We start from the raw sequence: 15,676 nt of genomic DNA on the forward strand, positions 1-15,676 counted from the left end.
GGCCCCCAAAAGAGAGGGACCCTTGATTTTGGTCCTCGTCTTGATGATTGAAGCTGAGAAGCTGAGGCTGGAGCTGAAGCTTCCACCAATGATAGATAGACCGAGCAATTTCGACTTTTGAGTCTGAGATTGATGCTTCAATGCGGCCCGTTTGTACGTCGACTATGGTAAAGCCGGAGTAAGTAGATCGAATCCACCCGTCAACATCAATCCGTCCCCTCACTTAAGGTATGTGTTGATTGTACCTGCACGACTGACACGATTCAGACGACGAGTTTCAAGACACGAGAAAGTAAATCACAGCCTTGACTCTTATGGTTGCAGTCCAGTTTCTTTTCATCCTTCTGTGACTCTGGAATAGGATAGATACAGCAGAGATCAACGCGATTAATTCTCCTACGAGCCAACGCCTTGTATATCAACCAATATACATCAGACAGCAAAGGGTCAGACCCAGCTGAAAGCTTAAATTCATGGCCTGGTATCGCTATCGACAGAACTGACTTGCATGGCCCCACGGGACGTGGAGAAGCAGCACGCAAGAGCTATGTGCTGCCCTTGCTGCACACGGACTGCACTGCAAAACGGACTCTTGGGCGAGAGATGGGAAAGAGGTGAATGAATCGAACATGTGGGGGTGATGGTCGTGGTGGTGGTTCTCACCTCGTCTATTACCTTTGTGTGCGTGTGTAACCTCCAGAATATCGAGTCTCACCATCACTGACAGCAACTAAAGACGGAGAAAGAAAAACCGGTTACCTCATCCCATCCCGCGCATCTGCGACGTCTTGGCCCTGCGCTGCGGGCGAACACCAACACGGCACACACGCGCAGGTTCAGCGCCGGGCCTGTAATTTGCCATCAACCACCCGCCCGCCACCTCCGGCGCGGCGCCGGTTTCTGGGCTGAAGCAGTCAGGGCAAGACAGACAGACATTCAAGACATCCATCTGCTGCATATGCCATCACTGCTTGGGACAAGATCCACAAACCTGTCTCTGTCTCTCTCCCCGCCCCGGTCCGAATCCAAATCCAAAACCCAAATACACGTCCCAAAATGAGACATCCCAAACCCTTTTCCAGATTCTGCGAACCAGACTAAACCACATCCAGCCCGTCCCAGGAAACCTCGTATTGTGTGAAAGGCCGCCGGGAAAGCTGCTGTATCCCAAACCCAGATGCCCCACGCGCCCTGTGCCGTCCCGGAGGTAGGCAGGCCCCCTTACCACTCGGCCCTCCGCGCCGTCTCCGGCGCGAATCACCACCCCCCCCCCCCCCCCCCCCCCCCCGGCCGGGCCACGATCCAAACCTGCTCACCACATTCAACATGCCACACAGCCTTCCCGCGATATCCACACTGCAAAAAAATTCCCACCTGCCCTTCAGCCCCCAAATCATTCAACCCCGGGGCTCTCAAACACCCCATCCATCCTCCAAAACAGGAAATCTAGCCATGGCTACTGCACGATGCAGGTGACAGAGACGAGAGGCTACCTAGCGAGAGACGGGAGAGTGAGAAAGAGAGAGCCCACCAGACTGAGACAAGCCTAAACCCGCACCTCCCCGCCGCACCCGAATACCACCCTCCCGGTAGGCCGTCATCGCCGCCGCCGCCGCCGCCTCAACAACGACGACGATCTTCTCGTACGGTGCGTGTGGCGCCCAGGACTAGACGTGACAGGCACGACGTTGCGGTCGTGCCAAACCCCCAACATCAGAACAATCCGAACTTCAACACCCCAAACCCCCTGCTTTGCGCATCTCACCCAGGACAAAAAAAAAAACGTGTCAAACGTACATACATCAAGAAAGGCACATGTCATTCGTATCACAAACCCCCCCTAAACCCACTCACACACGACGTCCCGACTCCCCCCCCAGCACAGCCTCCTCCTCAGCTACGCTACGCTACTCTACTCCCCCGAACCAGAGTTGCACAATCTCCGGCACCGATTGACACACTCACGCACATCTCACCGTTCGTCATCCCATCCCCCTCCCCAATCTCGAACGGGGCGGATCCCCCGTGCTTCTAGAAGGAAGAAACCTTGACGCGATCGACCTCCTTGGCAGCATGCAAACGCGTAAGAACCGGCGCATCTCTTCTGGAGAGATCGTCCCTACTTCCTCCCGTGGGCACAGCACCTGGGCGGAGCCGCCGCGTGTATCGGATTACTATCCTCACCCATCGACCATCCAGGGGGCTCATTCTGGCTTCCCCTCTTTTCACTGCAGTAAAACGCATATGCTGTTCACACTAGGTCTGGATGGCGCGCAATTCCAATGAATGGTGAATAAAATAATGCCAAGAATCAGAAATAAAGAGCTCCCTTTGATAGCTTTCGCAACATGTCTCTTGTCACACGTAGCAGCTGCCATCCTCCTCTTGTATCCAATCCCGTCAAGTAGTGCTGTTAGTTACACGTTCGCTCTACAGCTCATCAGACCACCTCCCAAGCCAGTGTTGACACCGTACATCTATCCCCGCTTACACCCAGCGTAAGCCCCATCCATACCCTAGGTCCCCTTCCTCCTGCCCCTCCTCCTCTTCCTCCTACCAAATGGACAAAAATATTTCAACAGCTTCGAAAAAAGGATAGCTCCGGTAAGACGGTTCCCGGTACAGTGTCTCGTTCGTCCATGGTCTTGGGAGCTCCTACATAAAAAAAACAATATTGCTCGGATCCACGTTTCGAGTTCGGACAGCCCAGGAACAGTTGCGAGACGAAACACCGTGGAGAGACCCCGCCCAGTCGAACCCACACAATGTTTCCGCGACAGGTATTCCAAAGCAGTCGTGTCTTCCCCTTGCGCAGCGCTATGCAGGTAAACCCCAACTCCGGTATGCTCTGGTCCATTTGAGCTTGCAGCCCCGCATCCCACATACGGCTGCTTTTCCACTCAAGATAATTCGGATGGGAAATAAGTTAAATCATTGAAGGATAAGGGTACGCGTCGATGGTGATCAGCAGTGGTATCGCCCCCTAGATGATACCACCTGGCGGATCGTAGCCAGATGCCGCTCCCCTTGCCGAAAGCCCGGCACTCCCTGGTTGTTCTGATGATACATCGACTTGGGCGTTATTCGTCTTCCGTAACATAAACATGGGCTTCTTGCCCTCTTTGTCCAGCTGCTTGAACAAGATGAGGGGCTTCTCTTCCAGTCCTAGACAGCGCTCTTGATCTCCGTAGACAATGTAAAGGGCGTACTGATCCCAAGGCGCGTTGATCTGGTATTTTTTGAGCGCGGCGGGCAGCACTTTGTAGCACGGGTCGTCCATGCTGACTCGGAAGGACTTGAAGATTTCGACGGATGCGTTACTCGTGCTCGGGGTGTCGGGGGCGGGCGTCGGCCCACGTTTCGGAGCCACGGGCTGTTCGCGGCCTCTGTAGCCTTGATCGTTTTCGGCGAAAGTAGACCTTGTTGACGGGGTCGGCATGTCGGAACGGTAGGATCGAGAACCGAGAGTCGCGCCGCCAAGGGTCGGAGGGGACGTTGGAGAGGGCATATTCGGAGACGGGTAACCAGGGGAAGTAGCTGTTGCCGAGCCATTCATGGCAGCCAGATGCGACGAGGACAACACAGCTCTTTCTGCTGCGTTTGAAGGGTCCAGAGACTGCTCCATCCTTTCGTGAGTTGTCTGCAAATGCGACGGCGATGTGTTCTTCGGCGTCGTTCCCAGCATGATTCTCTTTGTGGAGTACTGTCTCTTGAGACTCATGGATTGGGTGGAGGAGGGTGTCGGGGCTGGCGGCGAAACGGTCTCGTATCCGTAACTCTGATTGTTGTTGGTTGACACATTCGGAAGTGGTTGTGACGAGTCCTTTGCCAGCCTCAGAGCCGGCAGCATGTCCTCCCGCAAGCGTCTGAAATCGTCTGTCAGTCGACGCAGATCCTGCTCGACCAAGCTCATCCGTTCGTCGCGCAGACGGAGCTGCTCAACCAAGTGCTTGATATCTTTGAGGGTCGCTGTCGCGTATTGCGCCTCGGCATCGGCGGCTGAAAAGATCCCAAGGTCAGCTAATCGGGTTTGAGAACGGAGCACAGCACCACCTACACAACGGCACGTAGTGGTCGCTTTCTATGGGAATGTCCTGAGCCTTTTTTACGTCGTAGACGCTCTTTAAAATGGTGAGGCGATGGCCAACACTGGCAATGCCCATAGACTTGAGGTCGTCATGCTGCAGAGCGACCAGAGCCTCGCCGACGATTTCGTTTTCTGTCACACAAAGGTCAGTCAATTGTCACGTCACCCTCGGATGGCGACGGGACAGGATGGACTCACCAACAAAGCGATCGGCGTATTGTGGCAGGCCAATTGTGCTAATAAAGTCGGCGCACTCATCAGCGGTCCACTCGGAGATGATGGTCTCGGGCAAGCGGTCGGCGCTGCTGCGATGGCCGTAGGTAGTAGGGGTATGTTCATTTGAGGATGGCAGCTCGGAATCGATTGGCGATGCTTCGCTGTTGGTGACTGGGGAGTTGGGCCCAAGGCTGCGCTCGTATTCGTCGTCGGCGTCCGACTCCGCGTAGGCGGTGCCTGAGTCGAAATTCATGGCTGCTGTGGCCGTCGTGGTCCTCCGCGTCGTTGTCGCCGTCGTGGTGGTCGTGGTCGGCAGCGATGGGGAACAATGCTAGTTGGGGTGCAGGTGGACAATGTAAAAGGAGATTGGCGGTTAGAGAGACAGCGAGAGGCTACAGGAGAAGAGACAATGGAAAGGAGGAGAAAGGCTGGATGACGAATCGGGGTGGTGTCGAGAAGCGCCGACGGTGCCCTCAGCGTGAGGAGTCGGTCGTGGCGGCGGCTGCGGGGGCCCGTTGCAGAAGAGATTGGAAGTGTGGGAGCAGCACACGTTGGAGGCGTCGGGTTGGCAGAGGAGGAATCATGAGCATCGAAATCAGAAACCTCGGCGTCAAGTCGTCCTCATCGGCGTGCAGTCGAGAGAGACAGCGTTGAGGGAGATGTCGCGAGGCTCGATGGAAGGCACGCTAGGTAGACTAGACTGCAGAAGTAGGAGGACAGGACAGGTCAGGTCGAAGATGGGATCGTCGTTCGGGTTCGGGCTGAGGCGAAAAAAGGTGGAGGAAAGGACTGGCAGAAGCAGCAACGGGATGGGATTGGATTGAATCGGCTTGGGAGGACGAGTTGGCGGGCAGGTACACGGCCGGTGGTGTTGGACGGCGCATGGAGCGAGGTACCTCAGGAAGTACTTGGTAGAGGTAAGGTACCGAGTATGCGAAGGTACCCAAGAGGCAAGCAAGGCAAGGCACTTGTAGGTAGGGTACCTAGGTAAGGTACGATCTGGGATTCCGACCTTCTAATGGTGGTGGTCTGCTGCTTTGAGGGGTTCCAATGCCGCCGCTGCTGCCCGCCGCTTAAGGTACCTTGCCTTTAGGTGTGCCCCGGCGCTGCTACCTAGGAATTGCTTGCAGCGCGCTGCTCCTGCTCCTGCTCATGCTAGCAATGGCGCTCGCTGAACGAACAGCTCCCTCACCTCCGCCCCTCCACCTGCTGCTGCCCACCTCAGGTGCAGGGCAGGCGTGGCGTGGAAGGGAAGCGATCCAGTTAGGGCCCCAGCAGTACTTCTGCCCGCCATCCAGTGACAAGAGCGCCCTGGTGCCTGTGCCAGCCCGGTAGCAGCAGCAGTAGCGTAATAGATATGGATGGGTACCTTAGCAGAGACCTTGGCCGAGCCAGGGCCAAGCCCATGACCATGCCCAGGACAGGACCACCACGGCCACGACCAGGACCGGCCCACGACTGGGATGCCACCCTCACACTCACTCACACTTCAGGCTTTGGGGGCTCTAATATGCAGTACCCAAGTACCTTCCATGCTCTGCCCTCTGCAGAGGACGGGACTCGCTCACGCACACGACAACGGAGGGGCCCTCCTCACCACCCTCACCCTCTCTCCCTCTGAGGTGGGAGCTTTGGAGGGGACCCATTTGTCTGCTCCCGTGCTTGTCTCGAAGTAGCCGCTGGGCCAGAGGCACTCCATGCGTCGTGAAGCTGTGGTGTTGCGATGCTGCCGTGCCAATGATGCTGTGCCTTGCTGCGTTCCATGCTCAGGGAGGCAAGTCTCTTCTTCCATCTACGTATCTACCATACCTTAAGGTAGGCATCATGTCAATATCGCTCACTTTTCCATAAACATACAAAAACCTCATCGGCCTAATTACGTTACCCATCCCTTACCGAGCTGAAGAGAGGGGGGGAAACTTGCAAAACAAAACAATATCCGTCCCCAATATCATCACAGCCATGCCAGCGAGCCATGCACCACCCAGCCCGGCCCATTACCGCGGCCCCAACGCCTGTGTTAGCGCCCAAGGGGGTCATCCCTGCGCCCACGACGCGATCCAATTGCTTGCTTGACATGCTCCTCCAGCCTGAGAAACTCTTACACAGGCCTCAGCCATCAAGAGGCAAAAAACCACCCAAGGTAAGGTAGGCAGATACAGACATATATGCTTCATATTGCTATGCCATGGATGTAGGGGAAAACCCTCCCCGGCAACAAGACAAGACAGACAAGACTACGGACAGCTGTCTTTGCTTCTCCCTCAGAGACATACATTGACCTCAGAGACACTGGCATCCATCCCAAACACGCGTACCACCACCATCTGCTGCGTACATAGTATGGGTATGGGCTTTTGTGGGAAGAGACGTCGTTGGCATGTTCCAGAAGCCAACCCAGCCGCCGTCGCCTCCGTCCTATTGGATCCTGCATGTGCCACAGTAATCAAGTAAACAACGGAATAAGAAAATAAGGGGAATCTCTGACCCAGAGAAACAAGAGATTTTGACGGCATCCAAAATGAAAAACGGCCTGGTCACTCGGTAATTGGGACCGAACTGCCCAGCAGTTGCCAATCGCTTTCCGTCCTCCGGGTCCACTCTGTGCACCTCTCGACAGTCGATATCCGTACCTTGCACCATCCCGCCTTACCTTCCGTGCCTTGGCCTTCCTTCCACTCTTGCAAAGAGAAAGTGATGTGTCGTCTCCCTCCCGTCCGTGTTTAATGACGATTCTCCCATAACTTCCGGCTTCAATCTCGACAATTCGACCCCCCACACAGAACACAGACTGGAGACTGGAGACTGGACGGATGACTCCTAACAAAGGGGGGAACAACCCAAAAAACAGACTCGGGAACCCGCTTGAAAGAGCCATGCAGTGAAGTCATTATCAGATGCTTTTGCCGTTTTCCTTTTGCTTTACCGTCCAAGCACTCGCACCCTAACCAACCACGTCTCTCAATTTGCAAATGCTGCCAAGTCAAGGTATGGATTACCTCTCCATCCAAAGGGCCCAACCTGACTGACTTGCTTTCCCAGGTACCTCATGTCTGCCTCGCCCGTTGCCCTGAAAGAAAGTACCGCCGCAGGGTGCCCTTTGTGTCGCCCGGCAAGAGTCCCGACGGTGGCCTCCGCACCTCCTCTGCCCAAAACGGCGCCTCCAGGGTTGATACTGGTTGCCTTCCATATGCAAACCCTTTCCCAGAAACACGCCAGCTACCTCATCACCTTGCAAGCCCGCTGCTTAGTTGACCAAGAGTAACACCCATTGCTCCATTCATAGCTTCGCCCTTGGGATACTCCCCCAATGGGAAAAAGAAAACTCCCGACTGGCCCCCCAGCAGCATCAGCACCGCCCACGAAAGCTCCAGCTCTCCTCCCAACTGGCTGGCCTCGACTGCTCCAGAGACGCACAATGACAGAACCGCGAAGCCTTCGGGTACGCGGCCCTCCATCTGGCCAAACGGAACGAATCCCACAGTTACGTTTCGAACGCGCCTTCAATGGGGTTCCGTCGTCCCACGCATTCTAGACCACCATCGCCCACGCTCTCACCTCCAGCTCTTCCCTCAATTCCCCAGCTGCTCCATCTAACATCAAGATCGGAACCAAAGCCAAAACGCAAATGAGGCATTTATTCCAAGTCATTGAGAATGCAATCTCTCATATTACACCTCTGCTCGACGACCTGAGCGACTTTATCAAGTCGACGCCGTCCATCATTTAACATTATGGATCGGCATCCACCCCGCCGCTGCAGCTTGACCAAGCTTGTCAACGACGCCGCCGTCTTGGCACTATATGGCAAACTCGCGACAATCACATCAAGCTACCATCTGCAACCCGCTGGACCCCCAATTTTAAAAACAGAAACCCTACAAGGCTGCTGAGTCTGTCAAGGTCTGATAAGCGGTCGCCGGCCTCGAGAATGACAGTGATAGCGACAACACCCTTGTTGACCCTGCGTCGATCATCCTCGGCTTTCTTGGTGTCTCTTTTCCCAGCTGCCGCCGCGGTGTCGATTCAATGTGTGCGACTCAAAACAGACATTGCCATCGTCTCTACTTGACCAAGGTTGTTCATCGCAACTCTTTTTTTGCCGCGGCACAGCCACTTTCTTGTTTCTTTTCGTCTCGTCTGGACTTTCTCCCAGCTGAACCTCCTTCCTCGGCTGTAACGGCCGAGAGGAAGGAGGAAAGTGTAGACGCTGCCCGTGATGCCCTGCATCGCCAGATTTTCTTCAGGAAATCAAATCAATTGAAAGCGAGGCCAACGGCGCCCGTGAAGGAAAATCAAACTCGCATTCAAGATGCTGTTCCCCAACTCGTTGTCTGGGTTTCAGGCCCCATGCCGACCCATCCGGATGAGACGTTCCCAAAAATGTCCAAGTAGGCCCTTTCACGAACGTCTCACACGCCAGGGCTAAGCCGTTCCTCACCTGGCTCGCCCGAACCAACGTCCAGCCAAAGACAAGCTCACGCGCGGTTGTTCGCGCGTGCATAGGAAGGCAGCCATCCGCCAGCAGTGGGACGAAGGAGAAAAAAAAAAGTTGGGCCTAGTATCCAGTCTCCCGGTTGTCAACCACCAACTTAGACCAGAGGAGGGGGGGAAGCCATCTTCGTCGTATGATTCCGGCGAGCGGCCTCGTTTCTCGGACCATTTCGTATCTGGAGGTCTTCTCGGAGAGTCGGGTCCCGAAGGAAGCGACCTACCTCCTCCCCAGCGTCCATGTTACCATTTCACCTGGCCCATGCGACTTTGTCTTGGGGAATCGCACGACGTCTCACAGCATTTCCAATTCCTGCCAGGGACCACAACACGAAACGCAACCTTATCTGTCTCATGATTCTCAATCTCCAGACGAGGCAAAGGGAAATTTCGCGATCAAACCCACCAGATCTCAATGTTCATCTCAAACTTTGAACCCCCGTGCGCAGTAAACCACCATCCAGAGGTTCTCTCTCCCCCCGTAGTACAGCATTCCACTCTGTGTCGAGCCGGAATTGCCTCCGAGACGCTTGCTTACTGGCCGGCCGCCCCCTTCCTGCTTCCTCCAAAAGATCCCATCTTCATTTCCCAAGTGAAAAAAGCCCGAAACCCCGATCGCCGTTCCTCTCCCGCCGGCCAACAAGCGCACGATCCTCTCACACTGGTTCGCCAACGTCACGCCGTCTCCCAGCCGAACCTTAAACGGCGCTGCTTAACTTCGCCGGCCCTTTCCGCAACGGGCAAAGACTCGACCTAACCGTCGCTGTCCGTCGTGTGTCCGTCACTTGCGTGAAAAGGAGACAAAATCCTTCCTTCCTCCACCCCCAATCCCCAAGACCTAGATAAACTTCCACGCTAGAGAGTCCTTCCGATCTGACGCCCGTCCTCCATCTTACGCCAGACTCACATTAGGATCCGAACTACAGTTCGCTCGGCCGAGAAGAGGGCTGCGTGGCGCCTCCACATCATCCTTCAATCCCCTGGAATCACGCTCCCTTTTCTCCCCATCCACGGAATAAGAGATACTTCCCGAGAGTAATTGCCTAGGCTCCGGGTGAGTTTGGAGGGAGAAAGATCAGCTCGACAACCCAAAATCATAAGATGCCCGCCCCCCCCCCCCCCCCCGCTCCTCCCCTTCTCAGTGATTCTTCATCATCAGTCATCAGCAATCCGATCTTTCGCCGAAAACTTCTGCAAACATTGGGCTGGGTTCCGCAGGAAGGTCGTGAAGCCGGAACTTGCCATGCTTATGGAACCATCTGGCCCTCCAAACCGCCAACTTAAAGGTATGGAATGTGTGCCTTTATATGGGAAGGCAGCAGAGAGGCGGACGAACCCAAAATGCGGACGATCCTCGCCAGAATCATTGGCTTCATCCGAGCTCCCGGAACGTTGTCCCGTTCTAGTACGCCTTACGATCTTTCGTGCGGCCCCATCGTCATCGTCGTCCGCCCTTTAGAAGCAGTGTGGTGGTTTTCTGGACGAAAAGTTGTTCTAGACGCCCATCCGCGTATCCTCAGACTTTGTCATTGTGTGTGTGCGCGTGTGTGCCTCCGACCCGGATGTTCCATCGACTTTCTTCCCGCGCGCGGGGTAGGTACGGTCTGGGCCTTGGGGCTGACAGCTGTCCTGGTGCTCGGGCCTGGCGTCTGAAGTCGGGAAAGGATGCAGACGTCGATTTCGGTAGGCGGCCGGTGAGTGCTGTCTTTGAGCTTGAGTGTGGTCAACGTATTCGTGAAGCTGTACTGTGTATCGGAGTCCGTTATCGGAAACCTGCCTTCGCGGGCAATCTTTGTCAGCTTAGTGATGCTGTCGACGACGTGATACTGCGGTGATATTGTCCACATTTGTTTTTGGATCGGCACGCAACTTTGCTGTGATCGTGTGCCTAACGCTCGCGGAGATGTGTCTGTTGCAAGACTAGACATAGATGACTGGACGATCAATGGGAGTGTCGTCGCGTATATGCGCATAGAAAGGCTTAGTCCAAAGTTGCGATGCTGTGATTATGTGTCTGTCCTATCATGAGAGACTGGGTTGAGAGCTTGGCTCGAGTGACGAGATGGGGGAAAGGAGAGCATTACATTTGCCACACACGTCTCAAATTGAAGGTCTTGTGCTGCCAGTACAATTGCTTGGATAATATTTCAAGTTTCGGCTGTCATCTTGTCTTCAAGGTAGGCATCTTAGCAGCCAATTGCAACTTAGTATCATCATATCACGGATTGCCAACATGGTGTTGCTAGTTCATGATGGGGGTCACATTCCATAGCGGCAAGTTATCTGGATTGATCAATGTAAAGATGGCCGTCTTTTCTTACTTGGCAAGTAGGTATAACTAATTTGACCTGCATTCTTAATCTCTACATGATCATTATCTACGGGGAAAGCTTCTGGGTTACTTTTACTTGGTGGCGAAGGGATTAGCAAGTTCAGGGGTAGGTAAAAGGCCTTCGAAGGATAGCCGCGTCGCAACAATCGCAACCTCCTTCCTTGGGTTGGAAAAGTCTGACATGATCGAGGCCAATGGGTGAGTGAATCACTGGGAGACAGAAAATCTCAACCTACCTCGAGGGAAAGAACAACCCAGAGGTGCGCCTTCCTCTTACACCTGCCTCCTACCTCGCCTACCTCCCACACCCTCAACCGCCTGCCCACAAAATCTTTTTTGAACGAGGTCTTCTCTCACCTTTCTGTTTACCACCTTCCCTTCCCTTCACAACACCTCACCCGGGAGAAAAACAATCCTCTTTCTTCCTTCCGCAACACATCTTCACAAACACAAGGTACGCTCTCAAACACACCTTCTCCCCCCTTTCACTGTCTGATTGTTCCCTCGAAGTCATCGCCTTCCCCGCGAAAAGAGAACAAAAGAGAACTCTTGGCAGTTTTCTTTTTGTCTTGCACAAAACACACATCCCACCTGCTTCTTGGATCTTCTTGGAAAGAACGCCTTGGAGATCGTCAAGATGGACGGTGTGAACCATCCCTTCTCCTTCCGCTGCGGCGACAGCGAGTTCGCCTTTAGAAACAACCCGGGTGCAGACTCTCTGACCCTTACTTGGACTGCCCCTGGCAAGAACGATAACGTCAACAACAACCCTGCCGGTACTCAGGCCATTGTCCACCAGAACATCGACGGTAATGCCAATGCTGGAGACAATGGTAATGGAGCCAACGACGAGGGAAACGACCACAAGAGACGCCGCGTCCACGTGGAGATTGAGAAGCATCGCGTCACCGTCCTGAAGCTTGGATCGGACGTGGCCTTCGACTTCAAGTCTGCCGCTGCCGAGTCTGAGAGACAGCTGGCCAACACCATCACCGAGCGCGACCAGCTCCAGGCCCAGCTTGACAACTTTGCTGGTGTCCGCGACGACTTGCAGCAGCAGTGTGACGACTTGAAGCGGCAGCGCGACCGGTACTATACCGAGCTCCTCACCGTCACCAATACGAATATCAGACTCCAGGCGTCGCACAACAACCTGCGCACCCAGCATGAAGCCCTCCTGGGTCAGAATGCTCAGTTGAAGACCGAGCTTACCGCCTCTCAGGCCACCGTTCAGGTTCTGCTCACCAACGACCGTGAATACCAGAAGCTCAAAGGAGAGCACACTACTCTCAAGAATGACAATCAGGCTCTGAAGAACGAGTATGAGACCCTTCAAGAGCAGCACACGACTCTCAAGGAGGACTTCGAGGGCCAGAGCCAGGAATGGGAGTACTTTCTTGGAAACCTACACCATGACGTAAATGAGGGAGGATTCGAATGCCAGATTGAGCAGGCAGAGGCAGAGGTCCGCGAAGTCCGAGACCAGATGGATGATCTCCAAGATGAGTACCGTCGTCTCGAGTCCGACAAGAACGAAGCTCTGGAGCATCTCGAAACTGCTCAATCCGAGCTGCAGGAGGCTAAAGAGGAGACCCAGAACCTCAAGAACGAGCTCGCCGAGCAGAAGGAGACTGAGGAGTACGTGCGCATTATTGAGAAGATGCTCGAGAAGGTCGCCAATGCGAAGAAGGGCGTTGAGGAGCACGTTCGCACTGTCGAGAACAAGCTTGAGGCCGAGACGGCTCGCGCCGCTGATTACGCTTCTCAACTCCACCAGCTGCAGGAAGCCGCGAACCGGTCTGCGGTCGCGGACGACGCCAACGGTAAGCTCGAGGTCAAGAAGCTCCAGGACAAGAACGCCATCAAGGACGTTCAGATCGCCGCCCTCGAGGCCGCCCTCAAGCAAGCTAATGAGAAGAAAGCCGACGTGAACCGATGGGAGGTTGCAAAGGATGTCTACCGAGCCAAGAAGAACAGCCGCCTCAGCGTTCCCAGTGCGACTGACAACATCATGAAGAAGGACTCGGAGGAGATGCGCACCCGTGCTCTTCGCCGCACTGCCGATGCGACGGAGAAGGACTCGGTCGAGGAGCCGCGTCGCGACCTGAACCAGGTGTTCCAGATTTGATCGAGAGGATGAAATTCTTTGGCTTGGGGTTTTGGCTTTGAGCAGGCATGTTGCAGATTGGTAATGATGAACAATGGACAGGCACGGAAGGACGCAAATAGCACATCGGTGTAGCAAGACGGTCCTCGTCCGAACAAGTCAATCAGGATGATTTGGTATTGCTAAAATTCTCTTTTGATGTGAAGTTGCTATTAGACCGGAAACATCGTGACACTATTCCAACATACTGCACCACCTCTCCTCCACTATCTCTTTCTCTCTTATTCCTCCTTATGCCCAATCCTAGGCAGGCAAAGCCACAGCCCAAGCATGACCCCCAAACACGCCAGGATAATGGGCTGCAAGACCTGCACACCCTTCGCCTGCGCCAACACACCGACCGCAAACGGCAGAATCGCCGCGCCGCTACCTCCAAACGCCGCCGCGAACCCGATGGTGCTCACATGCAGGTGCCGCGGCAGCAGCTTCGTCGCCGCGACCACGACAGCCGGGAAGAACGGACCCAGGAAGAAGCCCTGCAGCGCGACGGCGACGGCGGACACGTAGAACTGCGGGACGAGCCAGAAGAGCAGCTCCAGCCCCATGGCGACGGGGATGTAGATGGCGACGGCGAGCTTGACGCCGAGCTTGGGCGTGACGAAGCCGAGCAGGGCGCGGCCGAGGGTGATGCCGAGCCAGAAACCGACGGAGGTCATGCCCGAGTCGAAGGGGTTGGCCTTGCGGACCTGGATCATGAATTGCACGATCCAGCCGCCGAGGGAGACCTCGACGCCGACGTAGGCGAGGAGGAAGACGGCGCAGAGCCAGGAGACGCGGGCGTATGGGCGCTTGAAGAGGGTGGCGCGCATGGTGCTGTTGCCGCTGCCGCCGTTGGGGGAGGAGGCGTTTGCTTGGGCGATGGTCTCGCGGTAGACGGCGCCGGTTTGGGTCCAGAAGGCGGAGGTGCACCAGACGAGCTCGATGACGGCCATGCCGAGCTGTGTGCGATTATTAGTGTTGGGCGGGATAGAGATAGAGAGAGTGAAACATACTAGGACGTAGTAGAACGTCCACCAGCCGAGCTTCCCCTTGTCGATCATGGTCGTGGCGATGAGCGGGCTCATGACGCCGCCGGCGCCGTAGAAGGCGTGCAGGAAGCCGAGGACCTCGTTGGCGCGGTCCATGTTGCCGATGTAGGCGTTCCAGGCGGCGTCGGAGATGCCGTTGCCGAAGCCCGCGAGGATGTATACAACGACGAGGGCCGGGTAGGGCGGGTGCTGGGAGATGACGACGTAGGCGGCGATGTGGCATGAGGAAGCGATGACGGCGATGCCGCGCTGGCCGACCTTGAGGTGGATCCAGTTGTTGAGCAGCGCGGAGAGGACGTAGCCCACGAAGGGGGAGAGGAAGACCAGCGAGACGACGACGTAGGAGAGTTTGTAGTATGATTCGAGCTTTTGACGGGGGTTAGGTTGAGCTTGGTGAGATGAAGATGAGATTAGAGTGAGCACTCACGTAGGGGATCAAGGCCTGGGAGTGTGTGTTAGTGGTTTGAACTGTGAGATGAGAGACGAGAGGTGACTTACACCATAGGCGGCATCATTTGCGCCCGAGACGAAGAGACTCCAGAAGCACGAGAGCACCCTGTTCGCGTTGGCCCTGGGATAGTTCCATTTCTGGGTGACGGTGGCCGTTGTCGTCGGCGCCGGGAGACCGCCGGTGACATCTTCGTTCGAGCCCAGGCGGTGGCCTTCGGAGTTGAGGAGCGTGGCGTTCTTGGGGGTGGGAGGACGGTTCAGCTGTTGCAGCTGGACTGTCGAGGTGGACGATGTGGCCGCCATTTCTTCAACGCCGACGATGGCGCGGGGGCACGGTCGAGGGGAATTGCGTTCAATGGGAAGTTGGCCAAGAGTCTGGCTCGGATTCTTGCGTCAATGGGTTGAGATTGGACCAAGCTCCTGGACGGGATGGGGGGAGGCAGGTTTTATACGGTACTTGACGTAGGACCGACGGGGGGAGAAAATCTAGCAAACGATGTACGCAATTGGATCTATCTGGACGGTGTGTATGTAATAATACATGCAACAGCGAGCAGGTGGGACATCTCCAGGAGGCTCTGCGAAAAGCTCCTCCTGCACTGCACCCCGGTTTCCCCAGCTTACGGGAGCCACCAGCTGGGATCTCTCACACCCCTAGCACGGAATACATTTCGCTGTAGGCGGAGCGGTGATGCAATTCGGGTGGCCGACATGAGTCAATCGGATCGCGCGCCCGACCGACCCAAGAACGAAAAGCAAAGAAAGAACCACGAGGTCAACTTTAGGTAGGTCGATCCGCCGGTAACCCGTGTGAGCGGCAGAAGATTTATGCACGCGGTTGAGCTGGGCCGAGTCACCGGCGCGGCGTTGACGCCCTCTCATTTGGCCGGCAAATCTCCGGGTCT

General features: G+C 55.6%; 4 protein-coding genes across 4 annotated transcripts; 1 reads left to right on the plus strand and 3 right to left on the minus strand.

Annotated features, from left to right (window-relative positions):
- Window positions 1–2,983: 2,983 nt before the first annotated feature.
- STE50 lies at window positions 2,984–4,556 on the minus strand (the record flags this gene model as incomplete). The annotated part of the gene is made up of 3 exons (XM_036633673.1): window positions 2,984–3,999; window positions 4,058–4,219; window positions 4,286–4,556. The coding sequence occupies 3 exons, from the start codon at window positions 4,554–4,556 to the stop codon at window positions 2,984–2,986; spliced, it is 1,449 nt and encodes a 482-aa protein (XP_036502301.1).
- Window positions 4,557–10,320: 5,764 nt separating this feature from the next.
- Window positions 10,321–10,641, minus strand: CGCS363_v001825 (uncharacterized protein; the record flags this gene model as incomplete). Its single annotated transcript, XM_036633674.1, has 1 exon — window positions 10,321–10,641. The coding sequence occupies one exon, from the start codon at window positions 10,639–10,641 to the stop codon at window positions 10,321–10,323; it is 321 nt and encodes a 106-aa protein (XP_036502300.1).
- Window positions 10,642–11,763: 1,122 nt separating this feature from the next.
- On the plus strand, window positions 11,764–13,254 carry CGCS363_v001826 (uncharacterized protein; the record flags this gene model as incomplete). Its single annotated transcript, XM_036633675.1, has 1 exon — window positions 11,764–13,254. The coding sequence occupies one exon, from the start codon at window positions 11,764–11,766 to the stop codon at window positions 13,252–13,254; it is 1,491 nt and encodes a 496-aa protein (XP_036502299.1).
- A 260-nt stretch (window positions 13,255–13,514) lies between these two features.
- Window positions 13,515–15,074, minus strand: CGCS363_v001827 (Bypass of stop codon protein 6; the record flags this gene model as incomplete). Its single annotated transcript, XM_036633676.1, has 4 exons — window positions 13,515–14,231; window positions 14,286–14,687; window positions 14,749–14,763; window positions 14,820–15,074. The coding sequence occupies 4 exons, from the start codon at window positions 15,072–15,074 to the stop codon at window positions 13,515–13,517; spliced, it is 1,389 nt and encodes a 462-aa protein (XP_036502298.1).
- Between the last annotated feature and the right edge of the window lie 602 nt (window positions 15,075–15,676).

The sequence above is a fragment of the Colletotrichum siamense genome (assembly GCF_013390195.1).
Source record: "Colletotrichum siamense strain Cg363 chromosome Unknown KSG_Cg363_contig01, whole genome shotgun sequence".
NCBI lineage: Eukaryota > Fungi > Ascomycota > Sordariomycetes > Glomerellales > Glomerellaceae > Colletotrichum > Colletotrichum siamense.